The sequence below is a fragment of the Alexandromys fortis genome, unplaced genomic scaffold (assembly GCF_014885135.2).
Source record: "Alexandromys fortis isolate MF-2015 unplaced genomic scaffold, M_Fortis_MF-2015_v1.1 scaffold_8_1_9099942, whole genome shotgun sequence".
Taxonomy (NCBI): Eukaryota; Metazoa; Chordata; class Mammalia; order Rodentia; family Cricetidae; genus Alexandromys; species Alexandromys fortis.
In genome coordinates, this window is record NW_026067898.1 from 8,968,266 (window position 1) to 8,992,791 (window position 24,526).

General features: G+C 39.2%; 1 protein-coding gene across 2 annotated transcripts in view; it reads left to right on the forward strand.

Annotated features, from left to right (window-relative positions):
• The first annotated feature begins 1,434 nt into the window (after positions 1-1,434).
• The window catches only part of Atf2 (activating transcription factor 2), a 69,397-nt gene continuing 46,305 nt past the window's right edge, over positions 1,435-24,526 (forward strand). For both annotated transcript variants that reach the window (XM_050120108.1, XM_050120102.1), the window contains exons 1-4: positions 1,435-1,583; positions 11,392-11,486; positions 15,216-15,291; positions 20,883-20,952. In XM_050120108.1, the coding sequence (XP_049976065.1) occupies positions 20,905-20,952 (48 nt within the window). In that variant the 5' untranslated portion in view covers positions 1,435-1,583; positions 11,392-11,486; positions 15,216-15,291; positions 20,883-20,904. The remainder of the gene's footprint in view (positions 1,584-11,391; positions 11,487-15,215; positions 15,292-20,882; positions 20,953-24,526) is intronic.

The window sequence follows — 24,526 nt, forward strand, 5'->3', positions numbered from 1 at the left end:
TTTGCATATTTGTTGGACAACCAACATCCCTAAAATTAGCACCAAAATCTTCAGTTTGGACAGAAAATAATAAAGCAACATTAGGAATAAGTATTTTCGCACCTTATTCTGCTTTTAGGAGTGTACCTGTTCGAGAGTTGTCAAGGTCTGTCTCTTTCGTCGTTACACTAATCAAATAATCTTTCTTATTGCTTCCAGCTTTAAGGACTTACCACTTTGTATTTGCTTGCTTGAACGCATGTGCACCACACGTTCACCTAGACCAGAAGGGGTTGTCGGATTCCCGTTTGTGAGCAGTCAGCCATATGGATAGGGCAAAACCCGAACCTGGGTCCTCTGTACATCAGCAAGAGCTCCTAACCACTGCACCATCTCTCCAGGTTCTTACCCCCGGTTTTTAAAAAGATACTTCCAGATATTATCAGGCGTGTCTTTGGCACTACAATTTACAAAGCAAAAGGAAAATATTGCTGTTAGAATGCCACTTCTATGCTGTGTTAACTGGTCCTCCCTAAAACGTCAATATCGGTTTTGTAAGCTTCAAAGGATTGAAGCGATCCTACTGAAATTAATGTTTTTACCTGTAATCAAGTAAAGAAAATGTAATAAAAGAGAGCACACCATGATCTTATTTCTCAAGTAAAAAGATCGTTGCATTGTTTTAAAATATGGTAACATGGTTACCATGTAATATACAATGTACTTGATGCGGGGTGGGGACGGAGAATCAGCTCCAGTTCTAGCTTAGGAAAATCTGAACAAAGACCTCTCTGAGACAAGGCTTCTCTTTTCTACGCCCCTAGGGCAGACTTATTTTGCTTCTGCTCGCACATGGAGCGGGGGTGATGACTGGCAAAGCCCCACTCTCCCCGACCTTAAGCATAGTTCCCCAGCTACGGCTTCCGGGTAGCCGGAGGGTGGTCCAGGAGCGCGTCTCCCTCCGTGTCCCCCAGATCCCTAGAGAGGCCGGAAACCGACACATCGGAGACGCCCCGATCTCTGGGCTGGGCTCCTTCAGCCTCCCCAGACCTCACCTTTCTTCTCTCACACCGCCCACGCCCTCCCCTCTCCCTCCACCGGCACCTGCGCGCGCGCCCCCGGTGCCGTGCCCGCCTCCCGCTGGTTGCCAATCACAGCTTCCTGCAGTTCCCTGGTTACCGAAACAACGGTTCTGAAGCTTTGGCCACGCCCCCTGGCGCTGCTTCCCGCCTTTCGCGCCCTTCGTCCAATCCCTAGCGTCCGAGTGCTCTCCGGTTCCCGCCTCCCCGTCCCCGCCCTCCCGAAGGCCCGCCCCCTTTCGGAAGCACGGCGGCGTCACCTGACCTGTAGGCGCTCCCTCGGTAGAAAGCAGGAAGGGGCGTGTGCGCGAAGGGGCGGGGCGCGAGAAGAAAGCGGCGGGGATGCCGGGAGTGGGGCGGGGCCAAGGCTTGTCAGTCGGGTCTCGCGAGAGAGGACGGAAGCCTGTGGGAGCCCGTGGCCTTTAAAGTGCGATTCAGCCCTTTCCTCCGGGGCTAGTTTGTAAACACGGCTGGGCTCCGGGCTGCCGGGGGGTGGACAGGACCATGAATTAGGGACCTGGGCAGGTGAGTAGTGGGGGAGAGGGCCGGGGTCTAGGGGGGCTGTGAGGATCTAGAGGAAGAAGGCGCTAACATGGCGACGTCTCTGCCCGTAGTCCCCACCCCCCGCCTCCCACCCCCTTGGCGCCCCTGCTGTGGACCCCAACCCTCCGGACGGCTGTGGCCGCGCCGCCGCCGCTGGCCTGGCGGACCGACCGGACCCGTTAGGTAACGCGGCTGCTGCGTCGGCCTCTCCCTCGCGCGCTTTCCCAAGCCTGAGCAAAAGGGAATAACGGCTCCCTCAGACCCCTCCCTCCGCTGTACCATCCCCTTGTGTGGTCACTTGAGAGGTCCCCGGGGCGCTCTTCGGATCCGCCCAGCTGACGGGCGGGGGTGGACCCCCGCCTCAAGTCCTTGATCGGGCCGCAGGAGGGTCCACGCTGGGCTCCCCACCCAGGGCTCCGACGGTTGAGCACCGCGGGGTTTGGGATGGTGCGGTGGAGAAGGCTTGGGCAGCGTGGCTAAAGATCGAGCCGGGGTCCCAGGCTTCGGTGCAATGTGATGGAGCCGATGGTATGAAGAACCTGGGAGCTGGAGGTGTCTTGGCCTTTCCCGTCCTTTCTGCCACCCTCACACTCCCGCCACCCCCCAATTTTTCCAGGTGGGGCGGGGCTGAGGTGTGGGTGCAGGTTGATTCTGCTTTTTCCCCCATTTTTTTTTTTTTAATCTCGACGGATGTTCAGCAGAGCTAATCTGTTCCTTTTATCAATACCCCAGAGACAAGGGAGAGAGAATAGTGTGGTTTTTTTGGGGTGTGAGTGTGTCTGCCTGCGCCTGTCTCTCTGTCTCCATAGTGCTCATTCATTGAACCAGACCTAGGAGGAGCTGGGGACCATTTTTATGCATCTAGGTAATATAAAATTGTCTCTTCTTAATGGGGACCCTTAAAACTGAGGAGGCCGGGTAAAACTACCGTCAATATAATGGAGTAAAAGGGATTATTCATTGTAAACCCTTAGGCCTGTTTATTAATACCTAGATTACCTTGTGGAAGTCACAGTTTCTTAGGGATTACAAATTATGGAGACATTCACACCACAAGCATGTATTGCTATATTTGAAACCAGACCAAACTCTGACTCTTCTCTGAACTCACTTTTTCCTATTTGAAGAAATTCTTAACCCCTGGAATTGCCATTGTAGTAATAACCATCTCAGGAATACTCCTTCAGAGCCAAATGGCCTTGATCAATTGCACCAAAACTGGAAAGTAAGACTTTATAAAAGCCTATTTTCAAACAAGTAAGTCTAGATAATTTCCTGAAAGAGACACAGTAAGAATCTTGTATTTAAATTTACTAATCCCACTTGAAGAATCCACCGCAGCAAACTTTTTCCAAACATATAGGGATATTTTGTAGAGTAAGCTAAACACGTATCCTGTATAGGTTAAGAAAAGTTAGTTCATGGAATTTTTTTATTTTGACTTTTCAAGACAGGGTCTGTCCAGGAACTCATGTGTAGACCAAGCTGGCCTCGAACTCACAGAGAACCTCCTGCCTCTGCCTCCGGATTGCTGAGATTAAAGGCTTACACCAACACAGCTCAGCAAGTTCGTGGGTCTTAATTCATCAGTTGTGTTATAGTTAAGCTTCTAGGTCTTAAAAATAATTTTGAAAAATCTTCAAATTAACAGTGTTTATGCTGCCCTCCTAAGCTGTTTTTCAGTCTCAGTTTTAAAGATGCTGCTGCCATTAAGTTTTGAAAAATTGCTTAAAATGTAATATTGTGCTCATTTAGAACTTAATTCTTTGGTATCTGTTTTTGTGGGAGGGTGGTTTGAGACAGTTTCTCCTTGTAGCCCTGGCTGTCCTGGAACTCCCTTTGTAGACCAGAGCTCAGAGCTCCTCCTACCTCTGCCTCCTAAATGCTGGGATTAAAGTTGTGAGCCACCACCCCCTGCCCCCCTGCAGTTCTTTGTTATCTGTAATTTCTAGAGATGCACTTTCAGGGGACTGTCTTTTTTTTTTTTTTTTTTTTTTTGGTTTTTAGAGACAGGGTTTCTCTGTGGCTTTGGAGCCTGTCCTGGAACTAGCTCTGTAGACCAGGCTGGTCTCGAACTCACAGAGATCCGCCTGCCTCTGCCTCCCAAGTGCTGGGATTAAAGGCCAGTGCCCAGCGGATTGTCTTATTTTTGATATAAGGTACTAAAAACTTCTACCTGGAGATTCCTTTAACATTACTAAGCTCTTTATTTTGTATTTGGAGCAATAGCAAATGTGTTACCTAGAAAAGCTTACATTTACTTTTATGTAGAGGAGCAATGTTAAACTAAGATAGTGGTGGAACTGGTTATATGTCAGCCCTTTAACAAATAATTGGAGGGGTGTTGTGATGGGTGTTTAAAATTTTAAAGCTGTATTTTGAAATTCTATCATCCATTAAATATCTCATGGCTAACATTAAATCAAGATGTATAGTTTTTTCTACTTTTAAAAGTCTTGAAACCTTGAGTTCTAATCTGTACTTTATCTGTACTCTCCTAATCAATTATATATCTAAATCTGGTAAACAACTCTACCATACGTGCTGTTTCCATCATTTTTGCCTTTGGGCTCTTCCGATATGATATGTGTGTCTATGAACTGGCATTTCTTTTTTTTGTAACTTCTATTGTAATGCCCTTAGAAAGGTAATTCTTTCATATTTAAAACATAATTCCAGAATGTCCCTTGATTAGAAGCAATGAAATTGTATAATTCAGTTGACCCCTTTCAAAATTAGTAGGGATAGTTCTTGAACTACTCTTTGTATTATTAACTTGTAGCCTAGAAAAACTATAGTCAATAGTTCAACATTTTTGTGTTTATCTTATATTCACATCTATTTCTTCAGACTAAAATTTTTCCTGAGATGCTATATGGTCTGTTTTTTTTTTTTTTTAAAGATTTGCTTATTTTAATTAATTTTTTTGCTTGAATGTGTGTATGTGCATCATTGTGTGCAGTGCCTTAGAGGACATCTGAGATCCTGATTCCCTGAAACTAGAATACAGGTCTTTGTAAGCCATGGTGTGGGTGCTAGAGTCTGCCCCAGGTCCTCTGCAGGAGCAGCAGGTACTCTGAGCTGCCGAGCTTTTCTACCCTTGTAGGAAAGCTCTTTCCTATTGAGCTGTGCATTCCCAACCCTCTTTATGTAATTTGTTTGTATGTTTAATTTATGTAGCATGTGCCTGTCTGTGGGGTGCTGACATATGTATGGAGATCACAGGACAACTCAGGAATAAATGTTCTCTTTCCACCACATGGGTTCTGAGGACCAAGCCCTGGTCATCAGACTTGATGGCAAGGTTCTCACGCACGAAACTGTCTCATTGGCTCTAATGCTGAAGTAGTAGAGATCGTCATCACTGTTTTTGTCTGTGGGAGAAAATTCCTAGAAAAACACTTCCTTTGTTGTTTCTCAAAAAAGTTCAAATAAGGTATCATTTCATAGAAAATGGAGGACTGTTATGAGTCTTTAAGGCCATGGTAATTGTAATTACCTGTTTTATATAACAAAATATGGAATATACAATTATAAACATGTATGTGATACATATGTCTTCTTGTTGACTTTAAGTGACAAACCTAAAACTGGTATATTTTCAGTTTAAGATAGATTCTTTGATGCTTACTTTGTTTTTGTTGATCATTGTAAGTTTTTCATCTTATTTATCATTAGGCTATGTATAATGTGTTTATATTGGTGCGTACATGCTACGACTTGGGTGTGGCAGTCAGAACAACTTTATGGAGGCAGTTCTTTCCTTCCACCTTATATGGGTTATGGGTGTTGAATTCAGGTTATTAGGTTTACACAGCAAGTGCTTTGCTGGCTGAGCCATCTCACTCCCCCTAAAATAATAATTATTATTTCTATTTCTTCTCTTCTTCCCTCTGCTCCTTTTTAGCATAGACCAAAAGGGTCATAAATATATTTTGGGGTGTAGGTGTATTTATTCAGGTTCATATCTTATCCAGTAATTCTAGTAATTCTAAATCTCCCCCCCCTCGTTCATATCCCAAAATAAAAAGCACTGGAATATAGTAGTGAGTGACTTGTTACTGTGATATCCTTGACAGAGTTCTTAGAGTAATTGTACTTGGCAAATGGACAGACAGATTTGACTTATTTTAATAGTATATGGTTACCCCTCCCCCCTTTTTTGATACAGTTTCTCTGTGTAGCCCTGGTTATCCTGGTACTCAGTCTGTAGACCAGGGTGGTCTCAGACTCAGAGATCCCCAGGCCTCTGCCTCCCAAGGGCTGGGATTTAAGGCATGGGCCACCTTCAGTTTTTAAATATGTTCTCTAAAATGTTTTCCTTTTGTCTAATAGGTTCTAAACTTTTGGATTCCAGTTTTCTACCTTTACTCGCTTAGTTTTGTCTTTCCTAGCATTATAGTTTTCCATTCTATAGATTTTGTGATTATCTACAGTTAATAAGTCACTTAAACCACTCTTAAATTTCCTGCTATTAAGTGCCTGAATGGAAAAAAATGCTCTCCTCTCTCCTCCCCTCCCCTCCTCTCCCCTCTCTTCCTCTCCCCTCCCCTCCCCTCCCCTCCCCTCTCCTCTCCTCTCCTCTTTTCTCTCACTCTGTAGTCCAGAATGGCCTGAAACTTGTGATGGCCTCAGACCTATGGGAGTCCTCTGGTATCAGCCACCCTGTCCAGCTAATTCGCTGTGTTCATTTATTTGTTTATTTGTTTATTCATTCACTTATCCATTTATTTATTTACTTTTTTATTTTAAAGTTTTCTCGAGACAGGGATCCTCTGTGTAATCCTGGCTGTCCTGGAATTACTCTGTAGACCAAGCTCATCTTGAACTCAGAGATCTGCCTGCCTCTGCCTCCTGAGTGCTAGAATTAAAGGTGTGTTCCACCACTACCCAGCAGTGCAGCTAGTTTTTAATAAGTTTATTTATTTAATTTTGAAGACAGCATCTCACTGTGTAACGCTGACTGGCCTGGAACTTGCTGTCAAATTGTGCTGGCTTCTAATTCCCAGAGATGTGCTTGCCTTTCCTCACGGGTATCGTTGACGGTACACACTACCATGCCTAGCGGCTGTGCTCCGCTACTTTTTTTTCCTTTCCCTGCTTTTAACAATGAATTAATGAGCATAATTTTCTGTTGTATATACTTTACAGTATTTGATACCTTTTTCTTTCTTTGAGTTGTTTCATAAGATAATAAACTCAATGGAATTGCTTATCAGAGGAAGTAAATATTTATGAGGTTGTCGAGACTTTTGGTTTCTCCCAGAAAAAAGTTAAGCAGGCTCATCCTGGCATTTTAGTGTAAATGTGGTAGCTTTGCCATCACTTTTCTAACTTTGTGGTTATGATTGTTAAGTATGATGTGATTACTTAATTGAGAATTATTAAGGGAAATAAGTTGTATTGTTTAAGTTTCAAAGTCATATAGTTGACTATATAATTTTATAGTTACTGAACAATAACATATGTACTGGGACAAATATCTATTTCATATTTTCTGCCACTTCCATTTGTTTCTCTTAAAGTTGACTGAAACTTTATGACAACCTAATAACATCAGTGCTTAAATTTTGTGCACTTTGCACATTGAATTTATTGGTTTTACTTTATTAGCTACTTTCTGAATTACATATTTTAAGAAATTATTTAATTTTCTTTCATATATTCTTCTGGCACAATGAATGTAGTTTTAGGGTAGTTGTTAGGACTCAATTGTCATGAATCTACTTATGACCCCCATAATTTGCTTAGGCAAATTATTTGTTTTCTGTAAGGAGAACTGCACTTAACCTTGTAAGCATTTGAGCAGTGTATATCAGTGCTCACAACTGCGTCAGGACTGGCTGCATGCTCAGTGCAGGTTAAGGTGATTACTGTCGAAGATGATCCAGAAATGCTCACCTTCTGCAGTCCCTTTAGGCATGCTTATGACATGACTTGCAGAGAGTACAACAGTCATTTATTTGGTAGCTTTGGCAACAAATTTGTATTTTCCCTAGGAATTTATAATTTGTTGTAGAAATTACTACCTTAGAATTTCCATAAACCTATTTCAGAGAATTTCATTTTGTTCCATATGTACCTTTCCCCCTAAGTCAGACTTTCCTTTTCATGTAGTAGTGTAGCATATACATATTTTGAGATTATAAAAATTGATGCCATAGTTTTCACTAATCCCATCATCAATATTTTAGTGAGATCTTTCACAATATCTTCTAATGAAATTAAGATGCTACAGTTTTCCAGGAGGTGGAAGCTTGCATCTTTAATTCCAGCATTTGGGAAGCAGAGACAGGTGAATCTCTGAATTCTAGGCCTGTCTAGAAGTCACTGGTCTAAAAGTGACTTCCAGGACAGCCAGAGCTACATAGAGAAACCTGTCTTGAAAAAACAAAACCAACCAACCAAAAAAAAAAAAAAAAAAAAAGACATAGTTCTAATATTTTTTTCTTTTGAAGTTTTTACCAAGAATTCAGCTAACATAGTTGTACCATCAGTTCCCAGTTATGTTGCAAGTTGCTGGTGTCTTTGTGTCATTTGTCGGGTATGTTTTAGTGGTGAAATGTGGCTATTGGGCTAGGGATTTTACTTTCCTAAACTTCAACATACTTAGAGAAAGAAGTGAAATTACTGTTACTGTAATAGGAATTATATATAATCTATATTTTCCTTGTTGTAATGAAAAGTTTTTATAAGTGAGTTCTTACTACTAATGATGATTGACTAAGTGTAATTTTTTAAAATGTGTGTGTGCTGTACCTGCACATCCATGAGGATGAGTGCATGTCTGCATGGTTGTGCATTCACATGTGTGCACATGTATGGAGGCCTGGCAGAATTTCCAGTGTTTGCCTGGATTAGTCTCTACCTTATTTTTAAAGTTTTTATTTTTTGTTGTTGTTACTATTATGATGGTGATGATGGTGTATTTATGCATTGCATGATGTGTGTTTGTGGGCATTCATGCCATGACATGGGTGTAGAGACTGAAGGACAATTCTGTGGAATCAGTTCTCTCTGTCCACCTTTGCATGGGTTCCAAGGTTCAAACTCAGGTACCTTGACTCATCTAGCCATGCACATTTGTTTTCAAAGTGGCGTCTCTCACTAAAACTGGAGCTCTTGCATTCAGCAAGGCTACCTGGCGATTGAGCTCTAGAGATCCACCTGATTCCTTTACCCCCAGCACTGGTTCCAAATTCATATCTCTCTTCTTGGCCTAGCTTGTATGTGAGTAATGGAGATAAAATTCAAGTCCTCATTCTTGTGTGTCAGGTACTGTGCTGACAGCCATTTCTTTGTCTCCTGAATAATTCCAGTTCTTTTTCTTTTCGTTTTGGTGTGTTTGTACATGTGGTGTATGGTCGTGTACATGTACACGGGTACATATCAGATTAATTTCTTCAACCTTTCCTCTACCTTATTTTTTGATACAAAATCTCTCTCTGAACTTGAAGTTCGCTTTTGGGTAGGATGATTGTCTAGTGAGTTCCCAGGATCCTCCTGTCATGATGTGTGCTGGGAATTTGAACTCAGGTTCAATGCTGAATGCATTACCCACTGTGCTATCTTCCCAGCTCCCAAATCATCATAATTCTTGAAGTTAGTTTAACCTTGTTGCCTTTTGCTTGAAGGGATAATTGCCCTGCTGTGTTTCAAGATGCTAGTTCTAGATCTTTTGTGAACAACTGCTGAAATAAGAGCATAAACATCTGTGTGCAGATAAACATACCTAAAGTCACACTTGTAAAAGTGAACATTTTTCTGAAAAACAATAGTTTGTAGGAATCTATCTCTGCCTGAAATATGTGAGCTTTTCCCATTATCTCACAGAGCAGTATGCAAGGCCAATCTGCAGGTGACGAGGAAGAAGGGACAATCATGAATACCAGGATGGCAGTGTAAGAGCGCAGAGAAAAACGAATTGTACTTGGAGAGAGTAAACTACAGACTGTCCACAAAATTGTCCTTGAATTGCTGTCCCATTTATAGCTGCATTTTGCATTTATGTTGCTAAATATCTTTTTTTGAATCCTTTCTCCATAAGGAGCAGTTTATATTTAAAACAGATTTTTTTTTCCCAGCCTTGCAATGAGACACTTCCTGGTTTCTGATTTTCTACTTTAAGATATTAAGGAAACTTCACTAACCCTAAAGGAAAGTATTGCCCTTCTTTCCAATAATCTGCAATAGGGAAATTCCCCAAATTCTTATGTGGCCTGATAATAGGGGCCTATTCCAAGGTGATCTATTTCCTTTTGAACATCATGCTTTGGAAATCAGTACCTTTCCCTAACATGGTTGATAGCTGAACCATCTGCCAACTTCTTATTCATCTCACCTTATCCAGTACTTACATAACAGACCTGTGTAGTCATTTGTAAATTTTTTGGATTGTCTATAAGAGCTTACCCTCAGCCTGGCTGTGGTGGTACATGCCTTTAATCCCGAGGTAGGTAGATGTCTTGAGTTTGAGGACAGCCTAGTTTACATAGTGAGCTCCAGGACAGCCATGGTGGCTACACACTACACAGAGAAGCTCTGCCTTGAGAAATGAGACAGAGAGAGAGATTTCCCAAATGACAATGATTCAGATTTTTCTTTTCTCTTACATTGCCGTTCTGATATTCATGATTGTCCCTTCTTTATTACCTACAGATTGGCCTTGTATATATAGAGAAATCTTTATCAATGTTGGTCATTCTCTGCCAGTGGCAGGACCTTTAAGACACTTTTATGAGCTGTTTACATTTTAGAAAGAAATGAATAGGATGGCAATTAATTATCCAACAATACACATCCCTTTTTACTCACTGATATTTCAGTTTTTAACTAGGCAGGTGATGGCCTGATAATGGGGACTCAGTCCCAAGGGAATGGTACAAGATCATCTGTTTCCTTTTGAACACCATGCTTTGGAAATCAGTACCTTTCCCTAGCATAGTTAATAGCTGAACCATCTGCCATTTCACTTTGTTCAGTACTTACATAACAGATCTGTGTAATCATTTGTAAGTTTTGTAGATTGTCTATAAGAGTTTACTCTCAGCCAAATAACTTCCCTGGCATTTTTTTTGGCCACTTGTGACTAAGTTCTACCCCATAGAATGTGAGTAGAAATTTTCTCTGGTGTTTGTGAAAAGCTTCCTTAAAGGCAAGTCATTATTTACTTTCCTTTGCTGTGTGATGTACAGCTGTGATGACTAGAGCTTTACAGTTGTGATAAACCTTGAAGGGAAAGGACTTATGAGCATGTCAGAGCACCAAAGGGCCCTGAGTTCCTTATGATTATGGTTCCAGGATGCCTGTGTTTATGTGAAATAATTTAAGTTCTAAACAATATAAGGTTGCATTTAATCAGTGGCTCTTGTTCTAGCCTGCATGCATGGAACATCAGGCTATTTCCATGTGAGATACACATAAACTAGGGTCCATAGATTTTATTGTGTAGCAGCAACATAAGAAAAATAGTTTTCACTATGAATGTTATGATGCCTGAATTCAACTCTGACACTTCATTTATTACTTATTTTTAGGTATATACTGCTAAAAATAATTTATTTTCTTCCTTTCACCATGGTTCTATTGCCTTACCACCATCCTTAAAGCTGGTCTATATCTAGTAGATGGTGATGTGTTGGCAATTGGGGTATTATTTGGTGACCATCTTTCTGAAACATTTGAGATTTTGGAAGAAACTATATAATAAGATAAACAGTGGGCAAAATTTAAATATAACATGTATGTTAAACAGGGTAAAAGTGTTTTCTGTTTCTCTCCTTTTCTCTAGAGATACTGATGGCAGCTTGGAAAGTGTTGCTTGTGTAACAAGAACTTAGGGATTCCTGTCAGCAGACTAAAACTCATGGCCCACCAGCAACAAAGGTAAAGGAATTTGAGCTTCTCCCCCATCCTGCGTGTGCGTGTGTGTGTACATGTGTACACATGCACATTCATATCATGAGTGCATGCATATGTTGAGGCCAGAAGTGAATGTTGAATGTCTTTCCATTTGTTTCTACTCTAGTTTCTGAGACAAGGTCTTTGAACCTGGAACTCACTGATTCAGCTAGACTGACTGGCTGACTGGCCAGCAAGCTCCAGGGTTTCTTCTGTCTCCACATTTTCAGGGCTAGCCTTTTTTTCCCATGAGTTCTGGAGATCTTTTCAGGATTGTGCAGAAAGCACTTCACCAGCTATGCCATCTCCCTGCTCCAAAGTAAAACTTTGAATGTAAAATTGTTTTCTTCATATTGTAATGATTAGTCTCTAAAATATTAATGAAAATAACAGCTGTTTGTGTTTGACAGTCCTCAAACACTAGTATCCTGTATTGATAGTATTCAGTCTAGGGGGTCAGGGAGAGGGTTAGCAAATTTGGAAATGACCTCTTGAAAACGGGATATGTATTGGCATATGAGACCACACTAAAGGCTTAAATTCTATAATTCTTTTCATAATCCAAAAGTTCTTAAACTTAGCTTTTTAGCAAAAGCTCCAAAAAAAGTCCTAATTTACCTAAAAAATTTTAAGGTAACAAGTTAATCTATAAATTGTTTTGTGGGTTACAGAACTTTAAGTGTTCATATGTTTTGCTCTTTTTAAATGATCTGATATTAGCATATGCAGGATGCCTAATCTCTCTTTCTCTCTCCTCAAAGGAGTTTATGTTATTTAGGTTCTCATAGTCTGATAAAATACTTTAATTTTAACTTACATTTGTGGGTATTTAGCTTTAATCATAATTTTACTTTATGCTTACAAATTAGTACACTTCAACAATTTAGTGATAGAATTGATTAATATACTGTAGCTCTCCGTCTGGAATAAGATTATGGGACCTTACTCAGTCTATACCATGATTTTTGGATGGTTTTGTTTGGATGTTGTTTTGAAACAAGTCTTATACTCTTGTTCAGGTTGACCAAGAACTCACGGTATAGCTCAAGCTGTCTTCAAACGGGAATAAAGTGATGTTAGTCATGTTTTACATACAGACTTAAAAATTTATCAGTGAAAAAATTAATGAGTACTTAATATGGAGTTATTACCCAGTGCTTTTTAAATCTTTTATTTATTTATTTATTTTTAATTTTCGAGCCAGGGTTTCTCCGTAGCTTTTTTGGTTCAGGTCCTGGAACTAGCTCTTGTACACCAGGCTGGCCTTGAACTCACAGAGATCCGCCTGCCTCTGCCCCCCACCCCCACCCCCAGTGCTGGGATTAAAGGCGTGCGCCACCACCACCCAGCTTTTAAAATCTTTTTATTCGAAATTGTGTGGCTGTATATTTTCAGTAGCTATAAATTTATATATAAAGTACTCTTAAGTTATTTCTGGTCTGGAGAATTGGAGCCTCTGTAACAAAAATGAAGCCTCAGAATCCTGGGGTAAATCATCTTATTATCTAAGCCATCTCTACTACATCTTGCTCTTATTTTTAAAGAAGAAAACAGTGGCTTCCATTTGATTGCTTACGGCAAACAAATCATTGAACTATGTTTTATTTTACTCTCAAAAGTATATTGTAGATATCCCCTTTTATCAAACCACACAGTGACTGAGTTAAAGCTTAGCCTTTGAAGAAACAGTGTTTTCTTTCTCAGATGTAGGATCTGTAGGACTAATGTCTTCCCACCTCAACTAACAGCACTTGGTTCACATTAAAGGTCCTTAAACTTAGATCTGTGTAGTTCTGTGTTACTTGGTGTGGTTAATCTCTGACCTTTACCACAAGTACTGGTCGTTTGTGTCTTCACTGATATTAAAGCACCATAATGTAACTATTTACGATTTTCTTAGGAATGGGAATGCCATATTTTAGATTCTTCATAGTTTTTGAACTATAAGTTCAATGCACTTCACAAGCCATTTATAGGCTCCCTTGGCAGCTTTCGTTATATGAAGATGTTTTCAAGCTTGCTGTGAGAACATGATGAGCAGAGATTTAAAGGTTGGAGGTTTAGTTAGATACCAGAGATGACACTTAGAGTCTCTTAGAGGAATTGTTACCATTTCTAGCTGTAGATGCTTAAACGGTATTTATGGCTGTCTCCACTGGATATTATGTAATAGTGATAAGAGAATGGGTATTTGTGTTAGTTGGCTAGGAAAGCAGTTGTGTAGATTTGTTTTGGAGAAAAACAGTGATTCTGGAGGTGTCAACTTCTTAAGCTTCTTTAGAACTGTCCATTTGTCTATAGATAGTTAATATTTACATGCTTATGCATTTAAATGAGTGGTGTGTTGCCTTAGGTATACTCACAGATAGCTGCCTTGCCCTGCCTGAGCTCACATTGTGCTGATAATGACAGAAGCATGATGAGATGGTCTTTGGGTTATCCTAGTGTTCTTTTCTTCATAGGTAGCATCGTACAGTTGGATGTGAGGAGAGAAATGATTTATTTTACCTAGGCTGAGGGAAGACAGTTTCTCCTTCCCGTCTCCTAAAGTAGGACTCCAGGACTCATCACTACTGCCAGTTGTCTGTTTCTGCATGGGAATTACTACTTTTTCTGAACAAGACATAATTTCTCCCCACACCACTAATTTATTTGCAATGAGAAAACTGTTTACTGTCTTTAACACATGATAGGGGAAAAGAAGATGAGAAGGAGGAGTCGGGATGGTAGTGGTGTCTTAGTCGTAAAGTACTTCCGGGACAAGCTGGAGCACACTTCCTTAACCCTGGCTTAGAAAGTGGGGTGGGCACAGAGAGGGGTGAATCCCTGAAGTTCATGGCCAACCAGTCTAACCCAGTGAATGAGTTCCAAGCTCAGTTCTAAATTCAGCGAACCTAGTTTTAGAAAACAGGGTGAAAAACAAGCAAAGTGTGCCTCTGTTGACATTCATGTATATCTGCATGCACATGTTACATACACAAGCATACCAAAATAATCAGAAAAAGAGTTGGCAGATTTTTTTTAAAGTGGGCCATTTATCTTGTTAATTTTAGTATGATTTACATATACACACACAATTTGCTTATATTTAACCTAGCATTAAATAAGTAAGTTGCAAAGATATGGAAGAGGAAACTATATAGATCATTTATATTCAGGAACAAATAAATTTTGATAACTTTCTAAGTACAAATTTTGAAGTTGTGTGTGTGTGTGTGTGTGTGTGTGTGTGAGAGAGAGAGAGAGAGAGAGACAGAGAGAGAGAGATTGTGTCTTTGTTTTGTTTTGTAATAGGGTATTCCATTTAACCCAGGCTGACTATGATCCTCCTGCCTTAGCCTCACTTAAGTGGGGATTTTAGGCTTGTACCACCAAGCCTGACTTAGGTCTGGTTTTTCTTATCAGATTTCAAATGTAGTAAAAAAAAAAAAAAATTGCTGTTTTAATGACTGCTGGCCAACCGTGCCCTAAGGGCTAAATTAAATACTTCTTCCTTTTTTAAACCCTTTTGTGGAGCTTGATGGATTAATACCTCTAATTAATACATTTATATAAGTTTTCTTATATCAGAAGTAATATATTGATATAAATATTCTTAATTTTTTTGATGAAATAGTGTTGAGAATGATCAAGTGCTTTCATTTTCAAAATCAAATGCATATTAAGAAATGTTTCAGTGCTGTTTGTAACAGTGTGAAACCATTTTGTTTTCAGTATCTTTGCTATGAAACAGAGGACACGATAAGCTATTTAACTTAATGAAATTCAAGTTACATGTGAATTCTGCCAGGTAAGTACATGATGATACAATAGTTAATATTTTGAGCCATGTTTCATATTATAAGTTGTAAAACTTATTTTCTCGAATGTTGTATCTACTAGATGCATATTTCAATGTTCTTTTCCTAAACCTGAAGCCTCTTATCAGTATGGTTTTCAGTTGGTTCTTGTTTCTGAATTATCAAGTTAAGAGCATTAAAATAACTGGTGTAGTGACACAGGACTATAATCTCATTATAGAGACAGGACCCACCCAAGATCAAGACCTGTGCTATAGTAGCAACATCCTGTCTCAAAAACAACAACAACAACAAAAAGAAACCAAAACAGTGTGGAAGATTGTACAAATACATGTTTTCTGTTTTTAATATCTTCTAAAATGAGTTCTTGTTGATATGTTAGAAAAGTTTTTAGCTATCAAATAACAGTTGCAAAATGTCATATACTCAAGTCCTCTTGGTTCAGTTTACCAAGTACCAGGTCATGAGGGCATTCCAGTGCTCTGCTTTTAAAACACAAGCTATAAGTTGTTAAAAGAGTTCATTAGAATCTTTAAGTGGAAATTCTGAAGAAGGAAAGCAATCTTGACCAAGAAATATCTTTTTATAGTTGTATTAGAGTCAGGATCAAAATCATTGGTTAGTATGTATATTAGATCTTCATTTAAGCTTAAAAAGTTTCTCCCTCTGGTTTTCCTTTTTCCCTGTGAATTTTACTTGTTGAAAAGACAAAGTAGTGGGGGCTGGAGAGATGGCTCAGTGGTTAAGAGCACTGGCTGCTCTTCCAGAGTTCTGAGTTCAATTCCCAGCAACCACATGGTGGCTCACAGCCATCTATAATGAGATCTGGTGCCCTCTTCTGGCCTGCAGGTACACATGGAAGGAATGTTGTATACATAATAAATAAATAAATAAATAAATAAATAAATAAATAAATGAATGAATGAATGAATGACTGGGTAGTGTCTTAATAAAGGCTTCCATATTGGTTTGGGCTGATTGCTTGCATTGGTAGTATTAGATATGTTTCATATGTTCTGTGGAGTTTTGGTGGGTTTTTTTTCAACTTGTGATAAAAAAGTTTTACTAGATTCAGCTCTAACACCACTTCATACTCTACAATAATTTTTAATTTTATTGTTCAATTGATGTGTGTTTCTACTTAGTGATTTTTAAACAAATGATTCTTTAATGCTATGTAACCATCTCAGATTTAGAAGGATTTTCTGGAACACATGTGTGGATGAAGATACCTATATTATTTTTGTCTTATATCTTAGATAAACTCTTGGTTTTGCTTGATACCGAAGTGTAAATTTTATAGAACAAAATACATTTTGTGGAGTTTTGTTTTGTCTTTTTTTCCCTCCCTGAGCATTGCCTTTTGGGTTCTTTTAAAGAAACTTCAGGGCTAGAAAGATGGCTAAGCAGTTAAAGAACTTGGGTGTATGTAATAGCTGCCCATTGAGGTAGATTGATTTCTAGCTTCCTGAGGAACTGCCACACTGATTTCCATATAGTGGCTGTACAAGTTTGCACTTTGGCCAGCAATGGAAGAGTATCCCCTCTCCCCACATCTTCATCAGCTTGAACTGCCATTTGTTTTATTGGTTACAGCCCCTCTGGCTAGGGTAAGATAAAATCTTAAAGGACGTTGAACCTTTCTTTAAGTGTTTTTTAATAATTGTGTTTCATCCTCGAGACCTCTGTGGTTAGTTCTATACTCTAGTTGGGTTTTTGGGGTGGGGTTTTGTTTTTTTTTTTTTTTGGTGTTCAGTTTTTTTTTTAGTTCTTTATATATCGCAGATTGATTGAGAGGATCAATATAGTAAAAATGGCAATTCTACCAAAAGTAATCTATAGATTCAATGCAATCCCCACCAAAATTCCATCAAAATTCTTCACAGATCTGGAGAAGACATTAATCAACTTTATATGGAAAAACAAAAAACCCAGAATAGCCAAAACAATCTTATACAATAAAGGATCGTCTGGAGGCATTACCATCCCAGACTTCAAACTCTATTACAGAGCTACAGTATTGAAAACAGCTTGGTATTGGCATAAAAACAGAGACGTCGACCAATGGAATCGAATAGAAGACCCGGACTTTAACCCACAAACCTATGAACACCTGATTTTCGATAAAGGAGCTAAAAGTATACAATGGAAAAAAAGAGAGCATCTTCAACAAATTGTGCTGGCAAAACTGGATGTCAATCTGTAGAAGAATGAAAATAGATCCATATCTATCACCATGCACAAAACTCAAGTCCAGATGGATTAACAACCTCAATATCAGTCTAAGCACACTGAACCTGATAGAAAGTGGGAAGTACTCTACAACACATGGGCACAGGAGACCACTTCTTACGTATAACCCCAGCAGCACAGACATTAAGGGCATCATTGAATAAATGGGACCTCCTGAGACTGAGAAGCTTCTGTAAAGCAAAGGACACTGTCGCTAAGACAGAAAGGCAACCCACTGACTGGGAGAAGATCTTCACCAACCCCACAACTGACAAAGGTCTGATCTCCAAAATATATAAAGAACTCAAGAAACTAGACCGTAAAAGGCTAATCAACCCAATTATAAAATGGGGCACTGAGTTGAACAGAGATCTCTCAACAGAAGAAGTTCAAATGGCCAAAAGACACCTAAGGTCATGCTCAACTTCCTTAGCGATCAGGGAAATGCAAATCAAGACAACTTTAAGATACCATCTTACACCTGTCAGAATGGCGAAAATCAAAAACACCAATGATAGCCTTTGCTGGAGAGGTTGTGGAGAAAGGGGTACACTCATCCATTGCTGGTGGGAATGCAAACTTGTGCAACCACTCTGGAAAGCAGTGTGGAGGTTTCTCAGGAAATTTGGGATCAACCTACCCATGGACCCAGCAATACCACTCTTGGGAATATACCCAAGAGAGGCCCTATCATACAACAAAAGTATATGCTCAACTATGTTCATAGCAGCATTGTTTGTAGTAGCCAGAACCTGGAAACAACCTAGATGCCCTTCAATGGAAGAATGGATGAAGAAAGTATGGAATATATACATATTAGAGTACTACTCAGCAGTAAAAAACAATGACTTCTTTAATTTTGCATGCAAATGGACGGAAATAGAAAACACTATCCTGAGTGAGGTAAGCCAGACCCAAAAAGAGGAACATTGGTTTCTAGCCATAAATAAAGGACATTGAGCCTATAATTCGTGATCCTAGAGAAGCTAAATAAGAAGGTGAACCCAAAGAAAAACATATAGTCATCCTCCTGGATATTAACTTTCCTCAGGCGATGAAAGGAGACAGAGACAGAGACATTGGAGCACCAGCCTGAAACCCCAAGGTCCAAATCAGGAGCAGAATGAGAGAGAGCACAAGCAAGGAACTCAGGACCGAGAGGGGTGCACCCACACACTGAGACAATGGGGATGGTCTATCAGGAACTCACCAAGGCCAGCTGGACTGGATCTGAAAAAGCATGGAATAAAACTGGACTCGCTGAACATAGCGGACAATGAGGACTGCTGAGAAGTCAAGAACAATGGCACTGGGTTTTGATCCTACTGCACATACTGACTTTGTGGGAGCCTAGGCTGTTTAGTTGTTCACCTTACTAGACCTGGATTGAGGTGGGAGGTCCTTGGACTCCCCACAGGGCAGGGAACCCTGACTGCTCTTTGGGCTGATGAGAGAGGGGGAGTTGATTGGGGAGGGGGAAGGAAATGGGAGGCAGTGGCAGGGAGTAGACAGAAATCTTTAATAAATATACAAATAATAAAATAAAAAAATAAAAATAAAGTATCTATTAGTAAGAAAAAAAAATGTGTTTCATCCTCGAGACCTCTGGTTAGTTCTGTACCCTAGTTGGGTTTTGTGGGTGGGGTTTTTTTTTTTTTTTTGGTGTTTAGTTTTTTTTAGTTCTTTATATATTGCAGATACTGACCCTTACATATTAACCCTGTATTAGATGTATAATTGATAAAGATCTTTTTTTATTCTGTTGACGGTTGTTTTGCCCAAATGAGGTGTCCTTTGCCATACAGAAGCTTTCAACTTCATGAGGTTCTATTTATTGTTGGTCTTAGTGCCTACTATTAATGTCCTGTTCAGAAGGCCCTTTCCAGTGCCAGTAAGTTCAAGCTTATCCCCCACTTTTCTAGCAGATTCAGGATATCTGGTTTTATGTGGAGGTTCTCGATCCATTTGGAGTTTTGTTTTATGCAGGGTGATAAACATGGGTCTATTTTCAACTTTTTACATGCAGCCATCCAGTATGACCAGCACCATTTATTGAAGATGCTATCTTTTCTTCCTTATGTAGTTTTGACTTTTTCTTCTGTCAAAAATCAGGTGTGTTCATAGGTGTGTGAATTTATGTCTGGGTCTTCACTTCAATTCCATTGATCAGCCTGTTTGTTTTTATGTCAGTACCATGCTGGGTATTATTATTGTTGTTGTTGTTGTTGTTGTTTTGTAATACAACTTGAAATCTGAGATTGGGATACTGCCAGCCCTTTTATTATTCAAAATTCATTTAGCTTTTATGAAGCCATAGGATTTGAAGATTGTTTCTTTCAGCTTCTGTGAAGAATTTTTATGGGAATAGTACTGGATCAGGTTGCTTTTGGTAGGATGACCGTTATCACATTATTCATCCTACCAATCCATGACATGGGTGGTCTTTCCATCATCTAGTAACTTTATTTTTCCATTTCCTTTCCATGTTCATGTTTCCATTCATTCCAGTATCTTCACTTTCTTTTAAGTTTTTATTATATAGGTTTTTCACTTACTTGGTAAGAGTTATGCCAAGATATTTTATTTTTTGAGGCTATTTTTCAAAGTATTGTTTCCCTGATTTCTTTCTCAGTCTGTCATTTGTATATAAGAAAGCTAGTGATTTTTGTTTTAAATTTTGTATCCTGCTATTTTGCTCAAAGTACTTTTCAGCTGTTAAGTTCCCCTGGTGGGAATTTTTAAGAGCCTTTTTTTAATAAAACTCTTTAATCTGCAAATATAATTTGACTTCTTTTCCTATTTGTGTTTTCCTTGATCTCCCATTGCTCTAGCTAAGACTTAAGTACTATATTGAATAGGTATGGAAAGATTGGACATGCTTGTCTAGTTCCTAATTTTAGTAGATACACTTTATGTTTTAGTCTGTTTAGGTTGATATTGACTGTGGGCTTGCTTGAGATTGCCTTTATTATGTTGAGGTATGTCTCTTGTATCCCTAGTGGCAGTGTTCTAACCCCTTTCTATAGAATAGATTTTGCATGTTGCATGTGTCTACTCTCATAGTAAAGGTAGAAGATTATTGACCTGTTCTGTGGTCGGTGAAGCTAAGTCTCCAAAGATAGAAAGAAGGGGACGCCAAAACTTGTGTGGGAAGCCAGGGGCACCCCTGGCACTGAGCTCAAGAGCAGTGCAAACAAAGCATCTATTCATTAAAGTAAGCAAAACATGAGGCGATGTTCACAGTTAGCTTAAGCCAAACAAGTACAAGGAGAGATTACCCCTGCTGTTAAGACCTGTCTTTGGTCATGTGAAGAAGCCACTTCAGTTGACTGACTGTGCTTTGTTACAGGTGACACAAGGACCTGTGGAATATGAGTGATGACAAGCCCTTTCTATGCACTGCCCCTGGGTGTGGCCAGGTAATGTAGCCGTTGCTTACAATAGTCTTGTATGTTTCTTTTCATTTCATTTCAAATCATTGCTGCAATACATTATCATTAAGGTTTTACTGCAGCGATTTTATAAGATTAGAATTAGGGTAAGAACAAAACAAAAACATTTTAAAATTCTTTAATAGGCCAAGCGGTGGTGGCGCATGCCTTTAATCCCAGCACTCGGGAGGCAGAGGCAGGCGGATCTCTGTGAGTTCGAGGCCAGCCTGGTCTATAAGAGCTAGTTCCAGGACAGGCTCCAAAACCACAGAGAAACCCTGTCTCGAAAAACCAAAAATAAATAAATAAAATAAAATTCTTTAATATCTATCCTAGTTCTAGAAAAAACAGTGTGGTACAGTGGAAATAGTTTATCTTATAGTAAAGGTTAGAACCATAGACAAAAACCCCAGACTTAAAAGAATATTATTTGAAAAGACAAGATCTCCTGAGTAATTTGGGAGCCTGGGGACCATGGACGAGGAGAAAGGGGAAGGGGAAAGGAGGGGAACAGAGAAAAATATATAGTTCAATAAAAACAATAAAATTTTAAAAAGAATTTTATTTGACCTGTATTCATTGAAGATCAGTGCTTAGCTACCTAACTTAAAATCAGAAATGCAGGGGCTGGAGAGATGGCTCAGCAGTTAAGAGCACTGCCTGCTCTTCCAAAGGTCCTGAGTTCAATTCCCAGCAACCACATGATGGCTCACAACCATCTGTAATGAGGTCTGGTGCCCTCTTCTGGCCTGCAGGCATACAAGCAGACAATACTGTATAAATAATAAATAAATAAATACTTAAAAAAATCAGAAATGCATCGCTATATTTAGAAATTGTTTTGCTTATTTGAACTTTTATAAAACCAGCTGATATCTACCTTAGACAGTATCACTAATCTATTAATGTTCTGAAATCTAACATCTTTAATTCAGTGCATGTGTGGAAGTGTTTTCAGAGATGTTATTTGAACTTTTACTCTAGGATATTGTTATTAATTGATATTACGATTATCCTAATCTTTTAACTACAGACACTAAAGAAGAATCGAGTTTTAATGTATAATAAATTTACAGAGTACTTATACTACAGAGTTAAGTAATAGACATTAAAGTTTTTTATTGGTTTCATGTATTTTTAGTTGGTATTTTAAGTTGAAATATATAATCGACATATAATAAACTTCACTATAGTTCACAGTTTGATGCTTTGGGCTTTTTTTACAGTTACTGATTTTGTTCACATGTGCATGTTGTGTGTGTTTGTGTTTGTTTGCTTATTGGCACAAACAGCCACATTTGGCATATGGAAGTCAGCGAACAACTAGGAGCCAGTTTCCTCTTTCATACCTGATGAGTTTGCGAGGATCAAAGTCAGGTCATCAGGCCTGGAAGTAAACACCTTTACCTGCTAAGGTGTGCCATCTTATACAGTGTTGCAGTTTGTCACGTGTGTGTCTGTGTGTTCATAGAGCTGTTGCCACAGTCATGAGAGTGGACTACTCATCACCCCCAAATTTCCTTGTGCCCATTTTCTTGCCCCTTACTTGTGTCAACTCCTGATCTGTCTTCCACAGTTGTGAACTAGTTTATGCTCTCCAGGCCATGTGACTGAGCAGACAGTAGAATATGTACATTTTTCTGAATTCGTTCATAACAAAATATGAGTTTTCAATTGTCTTGCCTACTTTCTGTGACTATACTACAGATTAGGTACTTGGCAATTTATAAAGAAAACAGTTGGTGACATAACAGGGACACTGTAATTTGATTATATCCCCAGAAATTCACAGATTGGAAACTTAAGCTCTGAAGTCATATGTTAACGTACTTGGAGGTGGAACCTTTGTGAAGTGTCTAGGATCCCTACTTTAGACCTCTCAACCTCCAGAGTAGCTAGCTATATGAGCCTTTTTCTTCATTTGAATAATTTTATTCCACAGTTTATCCAAATTTAGCTACCAAAGATAAAATGAGTGAAATATAAGTCTTTATGTGTACACATGCTGTGTGTAGTTTCTATTGGATTACCAACTGGAATTGTGATGGTGGAATCGTGTAATAAAGCCTGCTTATCATTTTAGGAAATTACAAATTGCTTTCCAAAATGTATGGGCCATTTTATATTCCCATCAATAATTTATAAGATATTTAATTATTTCATATTCTTGTTAACATTTGGTGTTTTCATTCTTTTAAATTTGACTCATCTTGTTCATAGATGGTACCTCATTGTGCTGTTTCATTTCTTTGATGATTATTGAAAAGATAACCATTTTTTCTAAGATGTATATATCAACTATTTGTGTATCTTTATTGTTCTGTGAGTGCTTTATCAACTCTTGTCTGTTTTTTAAACTTGAGTTGTCTAAGGGTTAGCAGTGTAGCTCAGTGGTAGACCATTTACATAGCCCCTAGTAAGAAAGGGTATTTTTATATTTATTTAGTTCTGTTATGTCTATGGATGTTTTGTTTGTGTCTGCACTACGTTCATACCTCGTGCTTGCAGAGGCAAGGTCACCCAGGAACTGGTGTTATGGATGGTTAGTCAACATGTGGATACTGGGAGCAAAAAACCTGGATCGTCTGGAAGAGCAGCGAGTGTTGTTAATCACTGAAATATTTCTCCAGCCCCTTATTTTACTTTTTATTGATCATTACTATGGGTGGTGTATGTGTCATATGCATGTGTGGAAGTCAGGACGTAAGGACTGGTTGTCTCTTTCTACCTGTTTGTTCTTTCTGGGGATGGAATTCAGGTCCCCAGGCTTGCACAGTACATGCCTTTACACACTGAGCTCTCCCTCTCTCCTGCCTGGATGCTATCTAACGTAGATTGGTGAGGAAATGTTTCAGTGGTAAGGTGACAATTGGATCAGTTGGACAACTGGACAAATGAAGAAAATATGGAAGAAATTGCATGTTTCTGTTGTGGCTGAAGTCTACAGTGATTGGTGGGGAGCTTGGCAAGAGATCAGAGAGATAGGAAAAATCTTATCAGTAGAGCTTTGTGGACATGAGATACATGGATTTATTCACAGAGTATTGTGAAGCAAGGAAATTAGATGATAATGGTCAAGGTGAAAGATGGACTAGGTAGGTAGGACAGTGGACACAGGAGAGATAGACTTTTAATATAAAGCTCTCACATGCATTTTTATAAAGTTAAGTAAGAGTAAAAATTATAATCTTAAAAATTCTTTGACACTAAGAGTATGGCTAGTTTCCACTAGCTGGATTTATTCTCTGGTAAGTCAGATTTACTTTTATTTATTTATTTTTGAATTTAGTACCAAGTTGACTAAAGAAAAAAGCTGGGTAGTTAACTGTTTTATGTATGTGCCTGTGCGTAGGCACTGGTGTGCACATGTGGAGGTTAGTCTCTCCTACCATATGGTCCCCAGTATAGAACTTTTCCTTGGTAACTCAGAATGTTTGCGGTTTTACCTCATGGTCAGTTAACCCTGTTACTTGGGACCTGTAGCATGGCAAAGGCAAAACTAACTACTCATATTACAAACCAAGGGATGAAGAGGCACTCAGTCCTCTTCAAGGTCACACCT